General features: G+C 28.2%; 1 protein-coding gene across 1 annotated transcript in view; it reads right to left on the reverse strand.

Moving 5' to 3' along the window:
• LOC111634006 overlaps nucleotides 1-24,332 on the reverse strand; it is a 120,281-nt gene that overhangs the window by 5,848 nt on the left and 90,101 nt on the right. The window contains exons 11-18 of the mRNA XM_023378675.1: nucleotides 17,509-17,715; nucleotides 14,454-14,574; nucleotides 11,623-11,830; nucleotides 9,349-9,441; nucleotides 7,196-7,412; nucleotides 6,679-6,836; nucleotides 5,238-5,384; nucleotides 1,705-1,841 (exon numbers count right to left, since the gene is read on the reverse strand). Of these exons, the coding sequence (XP_023234443.1) occupies nucleotides 1,705-1,841; nucleotides 5,238-5,384; nucleotides 6,679-6,836; nucleotides 7,196-7,412; nucleotides 9,349-9,441; nucleotides 11,623-11,830; nucleotides 14,454-14,574; nucleotides 17,509-17,715 (1,288 nt within the window). The remainder of the gene's footprint in view (nucleotides 1-1,704; nucleotides 1,842-5,237; nucleotides 5,385-6,678; nucleotides 6,837-7,195; nucleotides 7,413-9,348; nucleotides 9,442-11,622; nucleotides 11,831-14,453; nucleotides 14,575-17,508; nucleotides 17,716-24,332) is intronic.

A 24,332-nucleotide genomic window follows, 5' to 3' on the forward strand; every position in this document is an offset into this window, starting at 1 on the left:
CACGGAGCCATATGGGGAGAGTACGGAGTGTGACAAACCACAGGAGTGTTATGTTTGGCGACGAAAGCCCGAATCAGATGCGCAGAATGGGCGGATGCGTTATCACGATGGAGTTGCCAAGTTTTGATCGACCACAGATCCGGTCGTTTGCGTCGCACAGCATCGGAAAGACGACGAAGGACCTCCTGGTAGTACTCCTTTGCGATGGTTTGGCCTTGTGGTGCGTACTCACGACACACCACCCCACGAGAGTCGAAAAAACTGTCAACATGACCTTTGATATTGCTGCGGACCTGCCGCGCTTTTTTTGGCCTCGAGGATCGTCCCCGAAAGCCTGCTGAATCTTGCGAATGGTTTACACTCGGGTATCGCCAAGGTTTTTGGCAAAATTTGATGTAATATCGCTGCTCACGTTGTTCAGTCATTTTCCAGCTTAGTGGAATCCGACGAGAGCGCACTACATGACCTCACTCATAGGCCGATTGCCAACGACTGACGCTTCCTGCAGGCGGGAAAAAATTCAGGGCTGTGCATGACTGTCCCCTCCACAACTCCACTGAAGGAGGCCTGTCGCGCATCATTGGTTTACGCGGAAGAAAAAAGGTCTGATACTTTTTGAACAGACCTTGTACAAGAAATCTGTAGACAATAAATAAATTATATTACTTTAAACAATTTAATTTGTGATGAAATAATTAAGACACAAATAATACTACCAGGCTGAAAACCTGGTATTCAAAACCTTATAAAGTATTTTTGTGTGTTTCTGAAATTTTCTATTAATATTCTATTAAAAATGTCATAATCTAATATTATATGAATTAGAGTTTTTATTTATTTTCATTTAATGATTCAAGATAATTTATCACAAAAGTTTATAAAGCTTGGTATTATGTTTGTAAAGGAAAAAATAAGTTATAAATAATACCACTGGATTTTAACTGGCTATAATATGGCTAATTAATTATAAAGATATTACATAACTTGGTTTAAGGGTAGGTGATTAAGTCACCATCTTGTGTTATGTTTAATAATTACAAATAAATTAATTTATTTCTAATTATTAAATTTAATTCACCACCTTTAGTCTCAATTACATAACATCTTTAAAATTAATTAGCCAATTATGGCTTGATTAAAATCTTTCACTATCATTTGTTTATTACTATAAATCAGGTTTGCTTTACATGTAATTAGAGAAATAAGTTGCTGTTGAATTTCTTAGTAGAATTTACTTTTATACAATTATACAAGAGTTATTTCTATTTATTTATATTTATAATTAATCCCTAAATTTTACCAGTAAAATGCTTTGAATTTCTAAAGTTTGTATAAGTTATGTTCAGAATTTGTCTTTAAATTCTAGTATTAGTTTCAATATGTATACAAATGGAATTATCTTACATTTATAATTCATATTATTTGATTCAATTCAATTTTGCAGATATTCTTCCAAACCTTGTTATTCAATTTCATAAATGTTTTTTTTTGTTGAATATGGCCAGACTGTTTGTATTTATTAAACATTTCAGTTCAATAAATATATTTGGTTCCCAAAAAATTTAGCAACAACTTATTGTCCTGCTGCAAATTTATCATTTATGTACTCTAAGTTTTAAATATTCCATATATCTTAATCCTAAATTATATATAGAATAAAATTTATTTTAAAGTAAAAATTCCAAATATAAAAATATTTCATACTTTTGCTCTTTCTATAATATTGCTATATTTTCCAATCAAATTAAAAATTTGATTGTGTGTGACTAGAATGTAACAATCGCCTTGATTAATACTGGTTGCTTTTGGTTCTACTAATCTTGTTTGAATGTGTCTTCTCCCTGTAATATAATTAATAAAATTAAAAACAATTCAAAATTATACATTTAACAAATTTTAAAAAAATATAATTGGTTTATGTACAGACGTTCCCCTAAGAGCAGGTTAGGTTCCTGAGGTTTTGTCATGAGTCAAAATGATTTTAAATTGAATATTAACCTAGAAAGTACATTTTTACACAGAATCACCACTTATTGTTAATGTTTCATCCTTCAATGTACTTAACAGAATTTGTTTCACACATTTACCCTCTTGCTAGTGCTTAGTAGAAGGTGTTTCAAACACTGTTTTTCCACCTAACACACTCAGTTTTATAATGTTCAGTTTAGCTTCCATGATAATAGAGTGACACTCTTGAATTTATCTCTGTTGCTAGATATACTATTATGTTTTGGACACATTTCTGAAGCACTAATCTGCTGCATAAAATTTAAATTTTAGACATACAGTATAACATCTCAAAAAACCTCTGAGTGCTCAGTGACAAAATCTAAAGGTAACATAAACAAATGTTTTTAAGCTCTGGGCACCTGTTTTCAGGCTCCACTGCTGATCTTGTGAACCCTAACGGATTACAAAATTGGCAATGACCTAACATAGATTGGATCTACAACTAGATCATTAAAACTAAGGTTAAGAGAACATCAATATATGACCTGGACAAGGAAAAACTATCCACTATCCTAGCCACACATGCCTCTGATAAAGACCTAGAGCAGTAATTCCCAAACTTTTTTGATCCACTGTCCCCTTTGTTCCATAAAGTTATACTCAACACCACTTAACCCATTTTCTCTTGTGTGAGAAAGGATTGGAAATATTCTTAGGAAAACTTTTCTATGAATCTCACACTTTGTGCCCTTACCATACATTGTTCTCAACATCTGGAAACCATTAAACGCAATGTTTCCTCTTATCAGTTTAACAGAGGAAAGGGAACGACTTTCAGTGACCCCAATTTTGCCTTTGGTCACTGTTCAATATCCTGCCTCCAGCGCTCCCTATATTTACTCATTGCCCACAAGGGGGCGTTACTGCCCACTTTGAGAAATGCTAACCTAGAAGCTTTGTTCCACCAGGCAATGCTGATATGCACAGCCTGTGAAGATGAAGTCATCCAGGATATTGAAGTCCTTGAAATTTTTTAAAATAAAAGGATGGGAACATGCATTAATTATAAAGAAGAAAAACAAATTTCATATGCTTGGAGAGCAATATATGCTCTGGCACTATCTATAGAATTCCATCCAATCAATGTAGACCTCCAAATTACATCATGATATAGCTTCGTATGTCTGCTGAACTACATAGAGTTTTAATTTAAATTTGAACATTAGTTTTTCACATTCCATTTAACTCTTTAAGCTCTGAATACTTACTTTATCTCTGTTGCTATTGACTAAATTGTATTACTCCTCAAGCTATAAGGGGAACTTGTATAGTAAAACTAGTTTAACAACTGTTCAATTAGCTAATTTCGTTTTTAACAGATAAAGTCGATTTTGTGTTTAACCTGTCCTGCATTATTACCAACAATTTTTGGGGTATGAACTCTGACCTCGAGCGTTTGACCTTAGATATCTCGTTACAGTATTGGTATGTTTTTGGAACTAGATGTTGCTAGTCGTTATAATTTTTATATTAAAACTAACTTCCAAAATATAATTTGTATTTTTGTTTTTATATTTATTAATATACAGTAAACTCCCAATTATCCGTGTGCAGATTATTCGTGCATGAATTTAATTTTTAAAAAAATAATTATATGTGTATGTATTTTTTAAATAGTTGCTCGCTTTCATGTTTACACATCCTATAAGTGTGCACGTGTTCATATTTAGACGTTTGAAGCGGGTGGTGGGGGTATCTGAAGTCAGCTGGACTGGTTTTAGTTAGGCTGCTTCTTTCACGCCAGATGTTTCTTTTCGGAGAAGAAAACAATAGTGAGTACATTTATACAAAGTTTCGTTTAGTTGCATGTTATAATACATATTACAATTTAAGATTTGATATAACTCTCCCACAAATACTTTTAGTGTAAAATTATGTAAGATAAGATGTTTTTTTTAATTTTCAGGTAAGTACCCTTAAAATGCTATATAATAAAAAGAAAATTGTACTTACTATAAAACAAAAACTAACATTAATTGAAAAATTTGAAAAAGGTGAATCTACATCGAATCTACATGTTGTATTTTAGAAATAAATAATTATAGTTCGGATTATCTGTGTTTCTGGATTATCTGTGCCACTTCTCCCCACCATTAGCCCGGATAATTAGGAGTTTACTGTAACTATTTTGTTTGTGAAAAATAAAAAGATAATTTCAGAAGATACAATAGTGACAATTATTTTTTTAAAAATGTAAAATTTTCATTAGGCTTAACATTGACAAAAATTCAACATGGCAGCCACACACAATGAAGAAAAATTTCAACATGGGATAGGTTAAAAAGTTAAAGAAAAGCAGAAAACCTAAAGCAGAGTTCAGGAGTCTGAAAACATTTGTTTACATTTATCCATGAGTTTTGTTGCTGGGCACCCAGAGGTTTTTGAGATGCATTATACTATTTTGATTAGTCCAATGTGAAGGTGTTTGAACTAATGTATTGTCAAATTGTTCATAAGTCTAAAAGATCATAAGTTGAATATTTATAAGTAGGTGAGCACCTGTATTTCAATATAGAGAAACAATTAATCAATTGTATGTTTATTGATAAAATACATACAATAAATATAGTCAAAAAATATTTATTAAAATTTTGTAGCTGATAGTAAAATCTAAACCTAGATAAATGATGACATAAGTATAATATACTCAGAAAATACATATATTAATATAACAAAGTTATCAAAAGTAAAGTCTATCAAGTTCTATCAAAAGGACGTTATACATAGAAATTCTATCAAATGATTAAATAAATTGAAACCTTTAACTTAAATGTTTAGAAGCAAAAAAGTGTATAAAAAATTGTGTCATCAAAACTTATTATTTTTTTTATTAATATATTAGTTCAAAGTAAATACTTTTGATTTATTGTTATAATATTGTTTTCAATCCACATCAATGTCAAAATTAAATCTACATGCATGAAGAGTTCCTCTATTTCTGACTAAGAATCAATGTATTTCTGTACTGATTATGGTTTTATTGTAAATTAAGATTTGATTATTGTTAATTTCTATGTATCAGGTACTCCATATCTGTAATTATAACATATAAATTTAGTTCAGATGTTACTATTTGTTTAACTTTAGATGATTAGTTCATTTTTTTTATTTAAATAATATATTTAACCTATAATTTAGAGAAAATTTATCAGAAAGCAAACATTTTCATGATTTATATCAATATTAACATTTTATTTTATGAAACTAGCAATAATTTTTTTATTTACCTTTAATTTGCACAAGCATAACATCTTTTATGGGCAATAAGGCACATCCCTCTGCTGTACTACTTTTTTTCAGAGTAACTGCTTTAAAATCTTCTGTACTCGCAAGACCGGCTAAAGCCGATAACGCCAAATCTGATGTCTTACTTACTGAAATTATTAATTTTATAATATTAATTAAAATTTTAAATAATTTAAATTAGAATATTCAATTTTCATTTATAAAATAAAGGCTTATTTGGTCTATAAAATTTTAATTTCTTTTTCAGCATAGCTATTTTGAAAGATAAACAACATACAAAACAAAAACACTAAAATGATATTTTCATTGTATTGCTTATAAACATCAGCAAACAGCAACAATGCTTTCAATACATTTATTGAGTAGGGAATACTCAGTTTTATATATTTTTTATATGTAACACAGACCAGGTAACTCAAATTTGCTTTGTTTAAAGAAAATTTTTGCAATGATCTTGAAACAAAACATTTTTTTTAATATAATAAAGGTCAAATGTAAAATGTACAAGCAGTACAATAAGTAAAAGTTTAATAGTTTTAATCTTTATAATGCAATAAAATTAGTAGTAATATTCAATTGATTCAATGTACAAATTCCATATCCTGCACTGCTGAAAGAAGAAATTCATTTTTTTTTCTTTTGTTGAAATTTCTTCCATTCAAATTTATGATAATTTAAAGTGATTAATGCAATTTTTAAGATATTTTTGGAGTGTTTTGAAGATAAATTTGTTATTAAAAAAGTACAATAATGATCCAAGTACAAATATAAGTGAATAGTAAACAGTGTTTGCATTTAAATGATAAGCAATATCATTTTTCTTTAGCTAATTAAATTCAGTATAGGGTATCTGAAAAGTCACTGTTTTTTGTGGAAAATTTATAATGACTTTAATATTATACATATAGCATTGCATACAATTTGCAGGACTCATATGCAATACCACAAATATAACTTTAATGTCATTGTAAAGTTACTGTGCAGTGAGAAATTTGTAGACTAACTGTACTTTATATTACTTAATTTTACAAGAGAAATGCTTTTATATATTAATATAAAACTATTTGCATATTAAAAAATGAAAACAATTACAGATTTCCTGCTTTTAATGAAATATGTTTTAAATAATGATAAAAAGTTGAAATTTTAGAGTACTTTTTTATTTTTTTAAATCTATACACATATTAGACTAGATGATTTCCTAAAAAAATTTCACAAAAATGCTTACAAAATAAAACTTGGTAAGTTAAATTAGAAAAAGCTACTCTCTCAACTCTGAAAACATCTATTATTATTTAACCTACAAATCTTGAAATTTGATCATAATTAAATACAAATATATTTAAGAACTTTTATAAAATGCAACTTCAAAAATCATTTCATTCAAAAGTTAAATAAATATTTTAAAAATTATAAACTTACATTGCTTTACTTTTATACTTTGTAGCTCTCTTTCAGCTACACCTGTTTTCACTTCTAGATATTCTTGTTGAAGATCTGTGCGTGAAGCTAAGGCACGAATTGGATTGCGTGTAGCAGATCGTCTTGACTGTAATCTTACTGATTTTCGATGAGCTAATCTATAAATAGAATTATTAATCATTTAATTATTAATATCAAATTATGTGTAGTGAAGGTTAATCATCTGTTTTCACAACATAAATTGAAATATGTACAGATATTGAATAGTATTTGTATATATTGGAACAAGTACTTTATGCTAGAAAAAAAGCAACAATATTACCTATTATAAAAGCAAATTAACTTTTTGAACAACAATAATATAGAAGAAATTATTATAATGAACTAAAATTTTATAAATTAAAGCATTACTCTTGCCAAAACTAATCATTACATCAATTACTAGTTAAAGTTATTTGATTTTCTGTCCAATGTAGTCATTTTAAAACATCCTATTAGTACAAAATCAATAACTTACAATTGATGAGATTCTGAAGTAATTTCTTTTAACACATCTTCATTGATTTCTACTTTTTCTTGTATTTCTATTTTTTCTTGTGACTTCTTCGCAACAACTGATTCAAAAAATGATGTAAAAGTTTCATTATCTGCTTTTGGAACCAAAACTCTGGTTGCAGATAAATCTTCTTCGCTTTCTGATGACGATGATGAGATATGATTTACAGTTGTGTCTTCTGTAATATTTTTCAAGACAGAATAATAAATAATTTTCAAATTTTAATTATCAAAAAGTAACACCTCCTAGTTTATATTTAAAAATATATATTCAATCATTTAAAAACTAAGCAAAGCATTTTTAACTTAATAATCTTCTAGCTTAAAATTAATTATTTTTAACCATAGCAATTATTAAATGAAATAAAATCTGAATTCAAATACAATAGAGTCCTAGAAACTCAACTCTTGATAACTTAACATTCTGTAAAACTTGTCTTGTCATACAAAAAAGGTAATGTAATTTTTATCTCTATAACTTAACACTAAGATCAAATAAGTTATTATTCTTCACTGAAGACACTTCAAAATAGCAACAACTCCATGTGTTAACAAACAATATAACCCTTTTTAAAGGTGCCACTGCAAAATGTCATGACACAGATGTCACTAACATGTAAGCAGCCACCCAATAGACAATACTTTTTTAAATTAAAATTTAATGACAATTAGATATAGTCACTACTGGTATGTAGTTAATATACATAAATGATTCAAAAAGTACGGTAACAAGAGCTCTCCTGTACAAATTTTATTTCACAGGCAGATATAGTGACACAGATTATTATGGCACTGATACATATTATTTTTCAACATAGTCACCATGCTTATCCAAACATACATTCCAGTGATATACCAATGCATCAATGCTGGCAGAGAAGAAATCTGCATCAAGTCTCTTCAGCCATGTCATAACAGCTTGCTGAACTTCCATATCAGTTTGGAATTGCTTACCACCCAGGTGCTTATTCAATGGCCTGAAGAGATGGAAATCAGAGGATGCCAAGTTGGAGCTGTAGGGAGGATGTTCCTGTACCTCACACTACACACTTCCACATTTGACCACGTTTCTGTGAGTGCAGCCATTTTCAAAATGATATTCCAAGAGTCTGAAACAACATTTGTGCCATCTAATGCCTATGTGATAAAGCTATGGTCTTCTGCTGCTGCCCTAATGGGAAATTCGAACAAGAGGAGGAATATGACACCTGTGAGAGCTCCAGTTACCTTACTTTTTGAATCAGCTTCGACATATACAAACTTGCACATACTGTATAACAACTTTACAAAAATTCTGCTAATTAGACTAGCATCATTGCTATACTGCAAAACTCATCATTTTTGATAACTTGTCAGTTGCTCAGTCTACATCAGTGTTTCTCAACCTCTAACAAATTGTCACCACCTTCAATGTAGTATCGCCCCTTCAATAAAACTGTTACGTAGTATTGCCCCCTTCACTTCAAAATTCCGATGCTGTGGGCCAATGCTAACGCCAAATTCGTACTGCATTGAATAGACTAGTGACTAGTATAATGTTATTTGTTTAATTATTGATGGATATAATGAATAAAATATCTAATTATTTTTAATATAATGTTTTACTATATCACCCAGAAAATTGTTTTTCACCCCCCCAAAATATAAACTGTTACTAATCACCCCCTCAACATGGAAAAACGCCCACATGGGGGCGATATCGCCCCCGTTGAGAAACACTGGTCTACAAAGTGGAGTTTGCGGGAAACTACTATAGTAGTAAACATGTTTAAAACTTCTTAAAATTTTTATTATTATTTTTTTTTTATTGCAATTATTCAAAGTGATGTAGTTAAATATATTAACACACTAACTAATAACTTAAATTTTATTTTTTAAGTTGTTAGCAAAAGCAAAAATACGTAAATTGAAATTAATAGAAATTATTTGCTAATTTCAATTTAATTATTTAGAACTAACATATTTAATGACTAATTCTTTCATATCATATAATACAGTTGTGAAAATACTCCTTTAATATTAATAAAATGAAATTTTGAACTATTCATATGTTCAAAATTAAATTAAATTAATCAAATAATTTATTTTTAATTTCTTAAAAATTTTAAAACTTACTTTTTAGAGCATTGGGCATGGATTTACTTTTAGATATGGGAGTAGGTTTATGCTGAGGAGAATTTGAATTTCTTATGACTTCATCTATATTAGCTGCAGAAATAAATACAGAATTATTTCACTTATAAAATTATAATATTATGATACTTAAAAATTTTATTTAAGTATTCAAATAGTTCAAATTTATGTTATAAATATATTTTCACTTTTATTTTAATGTATTTTCCTGGCAAATTTTTAGTGATTAAAGTACATAAATTTTCTTTTACAGTGAAAATTTAATATAAAAAATTTAATAATACATTGTAGACTTGAAAACTGGATGTAACAATAATCAACAGACTCAATACAATTAAAATCCAGCAAGAATAACTAACATTTGCAATTTCATTTTGCAGTCATCATTGAGTCTGTTGATTATTATTTGCTTTTATACAAATAAAATATGTATTTTATTAATTATATTGTAAATGAATTTAAAAAAAAATTATATTATGTTTGTCAATCAATAAAATATTCTTTTCCAATAAATCCCAAATTTAATAGTTTATAGTATCAATTTCAAAATTTCTATTGTAATTAATTAATTACATGTCAAATTTTTAAACAAATCAATTTAATAAGAGAAATAAACTATATTAAGTGTTAACTTGAATAAAACATATCTGAAGACTGTAAGATATCTGGAATATTTTTATAGCCTAAAAAGCATTCTTAATAAATTATTTCAAATACAAGAAGCACACAAAAATATTTTGTTCTCAAATGAAGTTAATACTTTCTACAAACTAAAAAAATAATAATAATATATACATACATAATATTTGTATTATTTAAAAGAATCATGTTAGAGAAATACTTTATTTCCAAAGAATGACAAATTTATGTCTCATAATAGATAAAAGAAAATTTCTGAGTGTTATGAAACCATTTATTCTGAGTAAAAGAACAAAATATCTTATTTCATACAAAGTTATACAGACAATAGTTTTAAAAAAATGGAAATTAAAGATCTTAAGGACAAATTTTAAAATAATTATATTTTGTGAAAAAGAAAGAAAACACATTGTTATTAATTAATGAAATGTAAAGAGAAAAATTTATATATAAAAATGTAGGCTTAATAAATAATATTCTAAGAAATATTATTGAAACAATACAGTAAAACCTCATTAATCTAGACTAAGGAAATGAACAGATGTCTGAATTAACTGACAAGAGACCCAAAATGCATTTCCTTGTACAATAAAGTTTGAATAGTCAATTACTTGTTTCCTTGTATGATTTGTTTTTCAGAAAAATTCATTCATATCACTAAAGGATCTATCAGGAGAACAAGTAGCAATTAAACAACAGTATTCAGTGTTATAAATTCATTAAAATAGAAGTAGTTATTTTTATTTAAAAAATGCAACTGAAATAGTTAAAACATTTCTATGCATTGTATACATACATCCTATACATACAATATACATAAAGTTTTCTAAGCCTGAGTGTATGATAAAAGATGCTAAGACAATTATTTAATTTAAAAACTACTATAATTTTTAAATTAAAATTTTAAAAATATGATATTTTATAATATGTATATACCAACTTGCTAATGTAACATGTCAGATAGTTATGATGTGCACAGTTGTCTGGATTAAGTGAAATCAGAATTATTAGAGTCCAGATTAATAAGGTTTTACTATACATATTTGTTGTAATGCATGAAAACAAAACTTTTAATATTGTCAAATTTTAGATATTATAAAAACAAATTTTATATGAAGTGTCTAATATGCAATATGCAGATTGAATGTTGTAGTTTTTATCCAGTAATTCAGAGGAAAGATACATTTTTGTTAAAAAGTAAGATTTAAATGAATCAAGACTGACAGAAAATATCAGAAATTTTTGAATTACTAATAAAAGAGTTTGCATAAATTTTTATTGAATTTATTTTATTTTTATTAAATTTATATTTTTTAAAGTATTTTACTTAATTAATAAATTGTATAAAATGCATAAAATAATTAAATAATTTTGTTAAAATACTCAGATTGGAGTTAAATCTATATTAAAATAGATTTCTGTCATCATCACCAAATTACTTGAAAATAAAGAAAATAAAAACTATGACAAAAATTAATTAATTCTAAACTTAAAATACATGTAAGTTTTGAGTGAACATCATTGTTTATGAAATGGCAGATTTGTTGTCTTGACACATATTGGGAATTATACATATTTTGTAATATTAATAACATAAAATGAAATGATACTACATACATGTTTTGCTTCTAAATTTAACAGGCTTAGGATGTCTTCTTTCTCTGTCTAATAATGGGCTTTGCTGAGGAGCAATTTGACCCATTTTTCCAGCAACTGTAAATTTGGTGGCATCCTTTTCTTCTACTCTGGTACGCCATTGATCTTGAGCAACTTCAAGAAGTGATAGACGATCAGCAATAATAGATGAGCGTTGATTCTGTGAATTCTTTTAAATAAAAAAAAATAATTAATAAATTAAAATATATAATTAAATATAATAATGTTTATCTAGTATAAAAAGTAATTATTAACAAAACAGAAATGTCAGTTTATTTAATCTGGAAAAAAATTACAGTTAAAATGTTTTTAATATATATTTATTGTTTTTATTAATTATTAGGGAAGATTAAATTATAAAAATTTTTAATCAAAATTTTTGCAAAGACCATCATCTAATAATTTACCCAAATGTCTGTATAATTTTAAGTTCTCTTCTCCACTGCAGCAATGTAACTCAGACTTACCCAATTTTATTAATTTTTGAATTTGTGCGAGCATTATCTGGCAAAATTGGTATATTTAACTTGTGGTAAAGAACACGATCCAACGTAGATGACACTATCAAGTAAATTCTATCACTGCTGTATTCAAGAAATAATTTTATATTTTTTGAGTTTCAAGATAATCAGTTACTTCTGATACTATGACCTGACTTAAAATTAACTAAAGTACATTGAAAAATGCAACATACTTTGTTAAAATTTATCAAATGACTAAAAATAATGATCTCTATTTCTCGTCATTATATTCTTCTTAAATTATTATCAATTTTACTAAACAACAATGACAAAAACCAAAAATATACAGTTAATGGATTGTTCTAAGAAAGAATTGAATTCAAATTTGAATGCTGTAGAAATGTATATTACACCAATAAATGATTCACAAAGGGCTCAATGTATAGATATACAATGTTATTCATAAATCATTAGATTATTGTGCTATTAAATCTGTAGCTGTTAATGATAAATTTAAAATATAATTGTGATTATTATATTGTTGTATTCAATCTTAAGCAATATTTTTCTTTTCCAGTTGTGTTTAGTTTATGATTTTTATGTTTAATTTTTCTTAATTGTACAGGTACTCGGTTTATGCCGCAGTTCCATTCCTACAAAAGCCAGCGCAAATCGAATCGGCGTAAAACTAACCCATATTTACACTGAGGTATAGGGTTAGGTTCCACATAAGTGAAAAAGACGCAAATAATTTTGTTTATTAATACAATATAATACAAAGTACAAATAAATTTAATTTTTAAAATGTATTTTATCATAAAATAAAGTTAAATGTTTTTATTAAAAATTTTAGTTTCGGATCTCTTACATTTTTCGGAAAAAGTATCCATCTTTAATTGTTTACATTTTTGTTTTCTTTCATTGAGAATTTTGGAATATGGTCGAATGGATGGACGATGCTCCTTTTTACATTTGCACTTCGCTCCCAATCATTGTCTAACTCACAAAGTTCAACCGTCAAACTTTCCATAGTTGAAAGGATACGTTAACCCAACGTAGAGCTACGGACGAGCGGAGACACTGATTGGTCGACCACTGATCGCCGTAGCGCATATGTAAGGTCAGTTTGAGCCGGAAAATTAAGGATTTGTCTCACTAATGATAGTTTGTGATCGCCCGAAGTGCTACTGAGTCGTAAGGTGTTTTCCTCAACGAACTGATATGGGATAAATTCAATGGCGCTATGGATTCAGACGCCATTTATTCGACTATTAAGTTTGATAACTTGACTCGTGGGTACCTAAATGTTTAGTAATTTAATATTAATTTAATGCAAATGTATACATACCAAATAATATTAAACAGAAAAAATAAATATATTCAATAAAAATCTGTTTTAACGAATGTACAATATCGCGGCTCGATAAATACATCAACACTGAAACGAAAATCAGTCTGGCATAGGGAAAATCGGGGAATTACACAGCAAAATCGTGAATTGTGCAACAGCGTTATTGTAAATCGGCATAAACCGAGGGCTACCTGTATATTAAACTGAAACAAATTTTATAAAAGGAAAACTTTTACTAACATATTTTTTAAAAATTGAAGAAATACGACTAAAAATTTGATGTCTTCACACATCCTTTACAACCACAGGAACACAATTAACATGAGCAAAGTTGACCTTTCTTTTGAGGCTCTTCTCTGCTTATGAATATGTAAATTGATTAAAATTGTAGTCTTCAAATTTTTTAAAATATATTTCATCCTGGATTTTTGTTTTCAAGAAATATTTTTATAAGAATCCGGTGCAAGAGGAATTTTTAATCAAATTAAGTAACGAGAAGCAAGAACTTTGTGAAACTTAAAATAATATAATAAATGGTACTTTTAACCTGTTTGATTCAATCTGTCAAAGACTTGAAATATGCTCTAAATGCAGAGAAAAACTGTTCTTTAAAAGAATAAAAACATTTCTCTGAAAAAATAAATTTTTAGTTACAGGACCTTACAGCTAGTTTACTAGCTGTAAGGACCTGTAACTAAAAATTCCTTACAGCTAGTTTACTAGCTAAAAGGTCCTTACAGCTAGTTTAGTAGCTGTAAGGACCTGTAAAAACCCAGCGAAGCGGGTCCTTACAGCTAGTAATACATAAAATATTAAAAAATGCTTACTTCTTGAAGTAAGCATTTTTTAATATTTTATGTATTTATTATGGCATCAAGTAATCAGAATCATTTTAATCAATTTTATCATTTATAAGTTCTTAGAAGAAACAGTAAATTTGAAATATACTTATATAGTATATATAAAAAAAAAATTCTTACTGATGACTGCTTTGATGCTTGAATTGGTGATGTATTAATTTCCTCTTCTGGATTATCTGATTTTAATGAAGTCAATCTTTTACGCCACTGTTCTTCTCCACTTCTATGAAGAGCAGCAAGTCTGAAGTAAATTGCAAAAAAATAAAATATACATCATCCACAATTATATATACCATTATACTGTATAGTTATAGATTATAAAATTATCAATATGACAATTTAGTAAAAAATTTAAATATAATTAATGCAAAATTACAATGTTTTCATGTCCTAACTAATATGATTATTTTTTTACTCTTTCCACTCTGTAGGCACTAAGAGAAACCTTTTTTTTCAAGCCACCATTGATTTGGCTAGTCCAACAATAAGACAGCCGAGTGGTGAGGGAAAAGGCCTAACATATCCACCCTAAAAAATTCCTGGTATTTTTAACTGCCCAGAATTGATCCCAAATCCACCAGAGCATTAAAGTGACTCTTAACCATCTTAGCCATCTAGTCAGCTAGATTAATATGATTACAATTTTAAATTTTCATTTTTATGTTCTGATTAAATAAAATAAAACTCTATACTATTTTACTTCTTACATTTCACGAGGAATGGCTAATGAATTTTAAAGAATATGGTAAGTCATTTTATAGAAAAAGTTAACATATACCACTGTCTGTTGGCATTACATAAAATTATTGATTTTGCAAGTACTTTTGACAGTTATATATTGTTAAAGTACTCACAAGATAAATTAATTTTACATGACACTGACAGACAGTGGTATATGTTATCTTTTTTTTTAATATTTGGTATGTATGGCTATTTAAAACTTTATTACCAAGTCATTTTATTATAACAAATTTAACAATATCAAATCGTGTACAGTACATTAAATATGAGTTATGTATATATTAGAGATGCCACGAATATTCAGCTACTATTTGGTATTCGGCCTATTCGGCTACTTTTTTTAATATTCGGTATTCAACCGAATGCTGCACACTATTCGGCCGAATACTGAATCATGAAAAACAAAAAAAAAGGCACATATTACTCAAAAACGTATTTATTTTAATCACAAATTATTACATTTAATACTTAAAATCTATCAGTGGTAAGTTGTGATGAATGAAAACAATTTTTTCAGCATTTGTTGATAGCAAACGATTGCACTTTTCCTCATGAACTATACCTGCTTCTGAAAATAACCTCTCACTATATAAACTACTGCCGGGAGACGATAGATAAATCTTAGCGAATTCTGTCAGGCTTGGATACTGTTTTGCATTTGCCGACCACCACTTGTAAAGGTCTGCTGTCCAATCTAGGCAAACAGTTTTCATATAAAGTGATACAAACAGTGATATTTTTTAGTAATAAGGACTATTAGTAACACAATTTGATGTAACAGTGAACAAATAATGCATGTCATGACACAATCTACTTGCAAATAAAACAAATGTGCCTGCGGTGTTGCTACTGCACCAAACGCAATGAGACAGGTTGTAACCTGTCACATGCAAAATGTACACATATTTTGCCGAACATTCGGTGCTTTGGCTGAGAACATAGCCGAATATTCGGTATTCGGCAAAATCACTATTTGTGGCATCCCTAGTATATATATATATTTACAAAGGCAGTATTTTTTTCAAAAGTGTAAATAACAAAATGAATTTATTACCAAAAGTTATATATATAGATACAAACATGGTTACTTTTCAACATACTCACCATGAAGATTGAGGCATTTGTCTATCTTTGGACAAGCTTTGAAATCCCCTCTTCATAGAATGTTGCCTCAAATGATTGAGATGGGCCTTAACATTAAAGATCGTCATTAGTCTCAAACCTCTGTCTTGCAAGCCAAGTTTTCAGTTCAGGAAAAAGGAAGTCTGAAAGGTGAAAGGTGTGAAGATTTTCACCTTTCAGACGTCCACCTAGCTTGGAACTTTTAACACCCAGTGTACAACCCAAATTTAGCATTGAGTGATTTCCACTCTTTTCTGAACTAAAAACATGGCTAGGAGGGCAGAAGTTCAAGACTAATGACAATTTTCAAAACAACATTAAGGCGAATCTCAAGTCACTGGCAGCAACATTTTAGGAAGAGGGTATTTCAAAGCTCATCCACAGATAGACAAATGCCTCCATTTTCACAGTGATTATGTTGAAAAGTAACTATGTTTGTACCTAACTTTTGGTAATAAATTCATTTTGTTATTTACACTTGTCTTTGTTTTATGGACCATCAGAGGTTGAAAAAAAAACCGCCTATGTATATTTATCTGTCATCATAAATTTATTTTAAAATATATAATAATGATTTTAGTCTCATGAAAGTCTTACATCAAAATTTAAAAAATTGTATTATAATATAAATTTAATTAAATATAATATATTTTGTATTTCATTTAATATTATGTTATTAAAACTGAATCACTAAATATATGAGTAAATACAAATAAAAACATCCAATAACCTAATTTTCACTAAGGCAAAATAATCNCAAACAATGCAAGATTAGATCAAGCTATAATATGGCTACTATTCAATAATTAAATATTAAGTAACCTTCCCTAGAGGTAGTAGGCTTTAAGTACCTTCTCTTGATAAATTTAATAATTATGAATAAATTAATATTTAATTTAGAAGGTTCTGGAAGAAAATCAGTCTGCAGTGGAACTCAAATCTGCAACTCCCACTTATTCTGCAAATATGTTGCCAGTTATGTTACCCAGACCTCCTCCAATCTTTGTCCCCAGAACTATTAATAATTAATATATATAAACAAAATAAGCAGAGATTGCATGTTCAAGTTTCACTCTGGACTGATTCTTTCCTTCCAGAACTTTCTAAATTAAATATTAATTTATTCATAATTATTAAATTTATCAAGAGATGGCACCTAATGTCTTGGCAAAATTACCTAAGATTTAATTATTATAATAGTAGCCTGATGTAATCTGGAAGATCATTTGGCCTATAAGGATAAACGTACTTAATAGAACTATATCAAATATTTCATTAAATTAGTGTTTGCATTAGAAAAATATTAAAATACCTTTCTGCTATACTTCCACCGGAGCTTTTCACAACTCCTTCTTTTTCAAGGGATGTTAAAGGTTGAGTAAAGCTCCTTTGTGGAGGTATAAATTCAGTTTCAGTTGCAGAATGAGACTTCACAGTTACTGTACTTTCAATTTCAACTTGAGTAGTTGATGTATTTGATGAAATAACATTGTGACTTCTCAATTCATGCACGCTTTTCCTAAAATAAAATATCCATTAAAAGTCTGTTATTAAAAATAAATAAGTTTTAAATATTATTTTAAATTCAATTCTAATTCTAACTTTGTTTAATATTTGTTATAAAACATTTGAATATAAAATCTTTTATCAATAATTTATATTAAAAGCTCAACCTTATTCATAAAACACTTATGCTTTAATAATATAAAATTCTAAAGAGAACAATATCATGTATAAGACTAACTGCACAGTTATCTTTTTTGTTGTGTGACTGTTAAGTCGCTGTCATTTTGTCATTGTAAACACAGTAAGTGACTGTTACTCCAAAAACTTATTTCATTTCAGCATTCATCAGTATGGATTTCATAAAGCTGCTGTGGTGTATGCTGTATACTTCTTCATAAAACAGAAAAAATCAACAACAACAAAAAACACTACTCATCCATCCAATTTGGAGCAAAGGCTGCTTAAAGGAAAATTTCACCTAATGTTTGATGAACTGTATCCAAGTTTTTTTAAGGCTTCAAGCAGACCGCATTATATCGAATCAGCGTTAAGCGAGGCAGCTTTAAGCAGGGTCTTACTGTACAATATCTTTCACAGGCTATCACTTAGTATTATAAAAGAAAATTATGTTGTAAATTTCAATAATGTAAACATTTGTTAATTTCATCTTACATTATACCTTCATTATAATTTTTTTTTAATCCTTTAAGTGATCTCTCTTAAAATGAACACATTAAGAGAAAATTTCCTTTACATGCCTGTTATTGTTAAATTATTTTTAAAAACTGATTTATAATGACTTAGGAATGTTATATTTGATTTTCACAGTATTTAATTACTTATAAAATCATTTTTTATCATATTATTTGATTAAAATATCATATTAGGTAGTTATTGTATTCTGAATATTTGTTTTCATACTTTCTCTAAAGTATGAAAACAAATATTTCAAGTTTCCATACTTTCTCTAAAGTATGGAAACGAGACAAACAAGAATTTAATTTCAGAACATTATTAAAACATAAAAATTAAAAGATAATTTAACACATTTTGCACATAATAAAATGTCATTCTAATAAATGTAAGTATTGGCATTCATTACGTAACCTTATATTCCATCTCATATATTTCCAAACTGTTCAAGTCTTAGATATATAAGTGAAATAACTGAGAAAAATGAAATATACTGTATCACTTAATTTCATAACTTTTAAAAATATAAGAAAATCTTTTATAAAATGCAAATGTCTGCTACTATTGAATGTCTGCTACTATTTAAGGTAATCCACTTAGAAAATAGTATCAACAATATATAAATTCAAAATAAAAGTAATAGTACAAATTAATTCACAATGAGTACTTCTTTATTTCACATTTCATTATACTTTAATCTGAATACACTAAACCAGGGGTGGTCAAAATTCTCTTGATAGGAGCCATATATTGCATATCAGAAATATGTGACAGCCACATTCTACATTGAAACACGATATTCTGCATATAATGTATTTAGTGTGTATGTGTATTACAGTTAGAAATTCAATATATGGGAGCTACAATAAAGATCTAGAAAACATGTAGTTTGGCTGCCATGGCACTAAACAAATAAACTGAAATTTCATATTTTTACTTTGAATTTACATATAGTTGTCACTGTCTTATAAAAAGATTATAATGGATTCAATTCAATAAAAATAAAAAACATTCAACTATCCAGCATAATTCTTTAATAACATAAAAACGTTTTCAAACGCATTAAGCATTCATCGTCAGTTATTTCTCTAATTCAAAAATGGGAAATTCAAAAAATTACGCAAGCGAATTTCAAATAAACGGTTATGCAAAAATTAAAAGGTAACATGTTATAAACGAAAGAGATACATACGAATTTCCGTATGTTTAATAAATAATAATAAAAATAAATAAATAAAATATCTATCAAGGATCATCCTAAGTCTAATTAAGCCTTTTATATAGATNAACAGAATCAAAATAAAATCCAAAAAAATGACCCTCTTCTACAAAGAAGCAAAACAGGAACCTCATCCCACTGAAGTCAGGTGGGGGAGATTACCACCCGATGAAAGCCTGTCGGCATCCCTATAGTTGATACACTGCGTGCTCTTCTGTGCCCTATGGATTTCCAGCTTTTCAAGATATTTTACTGCATGTCAAGATCTGGTAGCTTTTGAGGCCAGGTCCCAGAAGACAGTAATGCCTTGTTGTTTAGCATAAGTGGCAAGGACCGTACTGTCAACTGTTTTGTTCACTGAAAGCTTATGTTCATTGATTCTTTTTTCAAATTCCTCAAAGTTACACCTATATATACTAAGTTAGAGTTAAACCTATGATCTCTTAGCAGTATTGAGTACATTCCTGTTAAGGAGTTACGTTCATAATCCCCCTTGTCATTCCTTAATATCCTGTATATGGTGGGATTATGTCAATAAACTGTTTGTAAGTTCTTATTTTCGGAAATTCTTATTTTTATTATTATTTATTAAACATACGGAAATTCGTATGTATCACTTTCGTTTATAACATGTTACCTTTTAATTTTTGCATAACCATTTATTTGAAATTCGCTTGCATAATTTTTCGAATTTCCCATTTTCAAATTAGAGAAATAACTGACGATGAACACTTAATGCGTTTGAAAACGTTTTTATGTTATTTAAAGAATTATGCTGGATAGTTGAATGATTTTTATTTTTATTGAATTTATTCTCCAGTAAGCAAGTATACAATGGTTTCAATTTATTTAAAGTAAGAAAAAAAGAAAACTGAAATGAGTTTTATATAGAGATTTTTCAACAACCATCATCTAACATTTATACTTTACAAAAGCAAAAGTTTGCAAAGAACATCTACACTTTTATGAATTATTTTTAAGATATTATGTACAAACAAAATAAGTAATATCTTGTTAACTTTTTAATAAATGTCATAATTATTACATTATGAAAAAAATTTTATTTTATTACAACTAAAATTCAAATCTGTAATTATGACCAAGTATTTTGAAAAAATTTCAGAGTAACAGGTAAAATACTAAAAAAATTAATTTAAGTTTTTCTTTTCACCTAAGTTAAAAATTGAACAGAATGCATGATCTTACAGATAATGGATTTGCATTATTTTCATTTTTTAACATATAATACTTAAGTTTATGAATTTTAAAATAAATGATTTGGATGAAGGGGAGAAAAAAGGAAAAACTACATAAAATTTTTATGGTACAGCAATCAAATTTCATCAAAAATATTTTGATTATTAAAAGAATATAAAACAAAACATAGAATAATCAAGAACTATGGAAATGATAATCATTTTATATTTCAATGGCTATTTTCTCCACAAAATCAATTTTGTTTTTACTTAAAAATAAGTTTTTTGCAATACTGTCTAGATATCTATACAGTAAAAAGTTAATTTATGTGTTAATGTATATAAACATGTACACAAAAGTGTTGCAAATACAGTATTCTTGATTATCTATGGTAATTTCAACCATAAAGGTATTTTAGAGAGATTAAATAAGCTAAATTTGGATGCATTAACATAAATGCATTGCTGCAAATGACACACTGTATTTTGATTAGATCTACTGACTGAACATAATGACTTAAATTATATGATAAAACAGTTCTAATTTCATTTACTCTGTTTATTAAAGTAAATGTAATGCCACAATTATAATTAAAATTCCTTTAAGCTTTTTCAAAATTGTTGTGAAAAGTCATCAAATTAAATTCTTTTAAAAATTTTTAGAGCTCTCTTTGAATACTGTGCATCAACTGATCAAGATTCACAAAGTAAACTATGCTGTATTAAATTCTGTCATCTTTATTGACAAAATATTCTTCCACAATTCACTTCAGATAATATGGAACTTCAATAAATGGTCTCTGTTAATTGAGACTACTAGATTACAAGGTAACTTAAAAATTGAAAAATTATTTTGATATTGTCATAATGCCAGGCTGCAATTTTTAATTGTATTTTAATTTAAAGAATCATATGACTTCTGATCCAGACTGGAAGATAGTATATAGTTAATCAGGCCTCCAGCCCCTAAGCTTTCCATATCTGGTCTCAATTTTTATCTATATAACTCCATTCTCAAGATTAAGGATGGACAGATGGAGAAACAGACCACAGTGAGAATCTACAAATCTGCAATTTGAAAACTGCAGTCCAATAAGTATTAACTTGCATATTTCTTGTTTAGAAATTTTTGGAAATGTTGTTTATCATTTGAAAACTAAGTTCAAAATATGATAATAATAGGTTAACATATTGCAGTTTCTAATTCCAGCTGTCCACTTAGTGCAATTTTCAGGCCATTCAATCATTGTTACTGCTCATGCACAGTAAAATTGCCTTTGAGTACTTTGGAGACAGTACTAGGGCAGTGTATATTTTCACGTGGTGATTCTGTCACAGCCAATCAGTATGTAGCATCCATAATTTCAAGTGTATGTGACATTATAGTTTTAACCATCATCCTTAGTACTACATACAGTATGATGTGGAAATTTAGAAAAAGTGCAAAATATAGCAAATACTAAATTTTTTAAATTAAATACAAAATTAAATTGAAAAATATAAAACTCTGTTTTAAGTTAAAAGTTTTGCCACCATTTTAAAAAAATTCCCATGATTCATTGCAAATCACCTTCCATCTTCCAAATCATCCAAATTGTCGCTCTATAAATCATTGTGTGATGGTGACACAAGTGCACTAAGTGAAAAGCCAGCATAACCGTTAGACATATCTGAATAAACTGTTATTTTTGACAAGACTATGTCTTGTTTATAAAATCATGTTTTATGTTACCAGCATAGAGGTATGAAGGAGTACATATCGAGAGTTGATATTTGGCACAGAGTATTAGGTGCCCAAATCATTTGCACATAAAAAATCCAGACTCATAGGTAGTCAGGACTAAGAACAGAATCAAAATAAAATCCAAAAAAATGACCCTCTTCTACAAAGAAGCAAAACAGGCACCTCATCCCACTGAAGTCAGGTGGGGGAGATTACCACCCACAGTCATTCTAAGAAGTGAACTCTGACCTTAGGACTGAACAAGTAGTTTTCTTCTATGTTAAATAAAATTTGTAATCTAATTTTGTAAATTTCGGAGTGCTTCAAATATGATGTTTAAACAGTTTTATGTCATTACAAGTGGATTTTTTTAACATTATCTAATATAATAAAATCGTGGGACCAATAAAAATTTGACATTATATTAGGGTTGTCGTTATATCCGATGACTTTATAATCGGGTTAAACTGTATATTGTTTGCGCAAAATAAAAAAATAATTTCAGACAATACAATAGCCACGATTATTTTTTTCAAAAACAGACTTTTCGTTACACATCGACAAAAATTCAACCCGGGCCGACATGCAACGGAGAGAAATTTCGAAATTGGATAGGTTAATTTCATCAAAAATGCATTGTGGACGACCTCGTGGTCATGGCCGGCAAAGTTTGAACGATTGCGCCAAAAAGCAGCGATACCAAAGAAGATTGGAGAATGAGAACAAGACCCGCCTTGAGCGTCAAAATGATTCTGTTTACTTGTTAGTAGTGAGTCTCTGAGACATAGTCTTGTCCCAAATATGACTTTGCCATTTTACTTGTTTTACTTAAATTTTTCTTTCTTATTAAAGCATACAAGAAAAAAGTAATTTTGAGATTCTTGTATAAATCTTCAATATACAAACAATAAAACAATTTTTTAAATTCTTAATCACAAGATTAAAATCAGAATTTTCAAAAATTGAAGCTTTTATGAATATTTTTATTATTGCCAATAAATATTATATGCCGATAATATTAATTTAGAACTTGTCTAAATGACAATCCTAATATAATAAATTACTCTACTTTCTAACTTACAGTGGTACCTCAGGATACGAAATTAATCCATTCCAAAACTGAGATTGTATCATGAAAATGTCGTAAGGTGGATCATCTTTTCCCATACGATTACATGTAAAACCAAATAATTCGTTCCAACGCGAAAAACATACTCAAATTAAAGCCAAGTAATACATTAAAAAAATAACTGTAGTAAGAAAAACAAATGAAAAATGCGAACTAATGTAACGTCATATGGTGAGTTTTTGTTCGTATCGTGGAGCAAAAATATGTTCGAATTTCATGTCGTATCCTGAAAATTTCGTATGCTGGGGCGTTCGTAACCTGAGGTACCACTGTATAAATTAAAAAGCACATTTACTTCATTTAAATATCATAGGACTGGTTTCTTCCATGTTCTTTTTTCAGATTCAAGTATCTGAACCTTCTAATTGAAAGAACAACATTTATTAATTTCATAAAAATTCTATTAAAAAAATAGATGATATAATGTAAAAGTTCTTAAACTTTAAGTAATGAATATTTAAATTATGTAAAATATAGATCCAAGAATCCAGGAAGTTCCATCATCTCAATTATATTTTGCTATGTGAGACTTCTACAAATCTGTGCTGCTATTCTACTTCTTAGCTTTGGACTTTAACAATATTCATATCTATATTTTTAAATGTTATTTTAAATTATTATGCAGATATCCAAGAAGAATATGAACTTCCAAAAATAGAACAACATCCAT

Source organism: Centruroides sculpturatus, unplaced genomic scaffold (genome assembly GCF_000671375.1).
Source record: "Centruroides sculpturatus isolate CEXI.00-Female unplaced genomic scaffold, Cexi_2.0 scaffold736, whole genome shotgun sequence".
In the NCBI taxonomy this organism is placed as follows: domain Eukaryota; kingdom Metazoa; phylum Arthropoda; class Arachnida; order Scorpiones; family Buthidae; genus Centruroides; species Centruroides sculpturatus.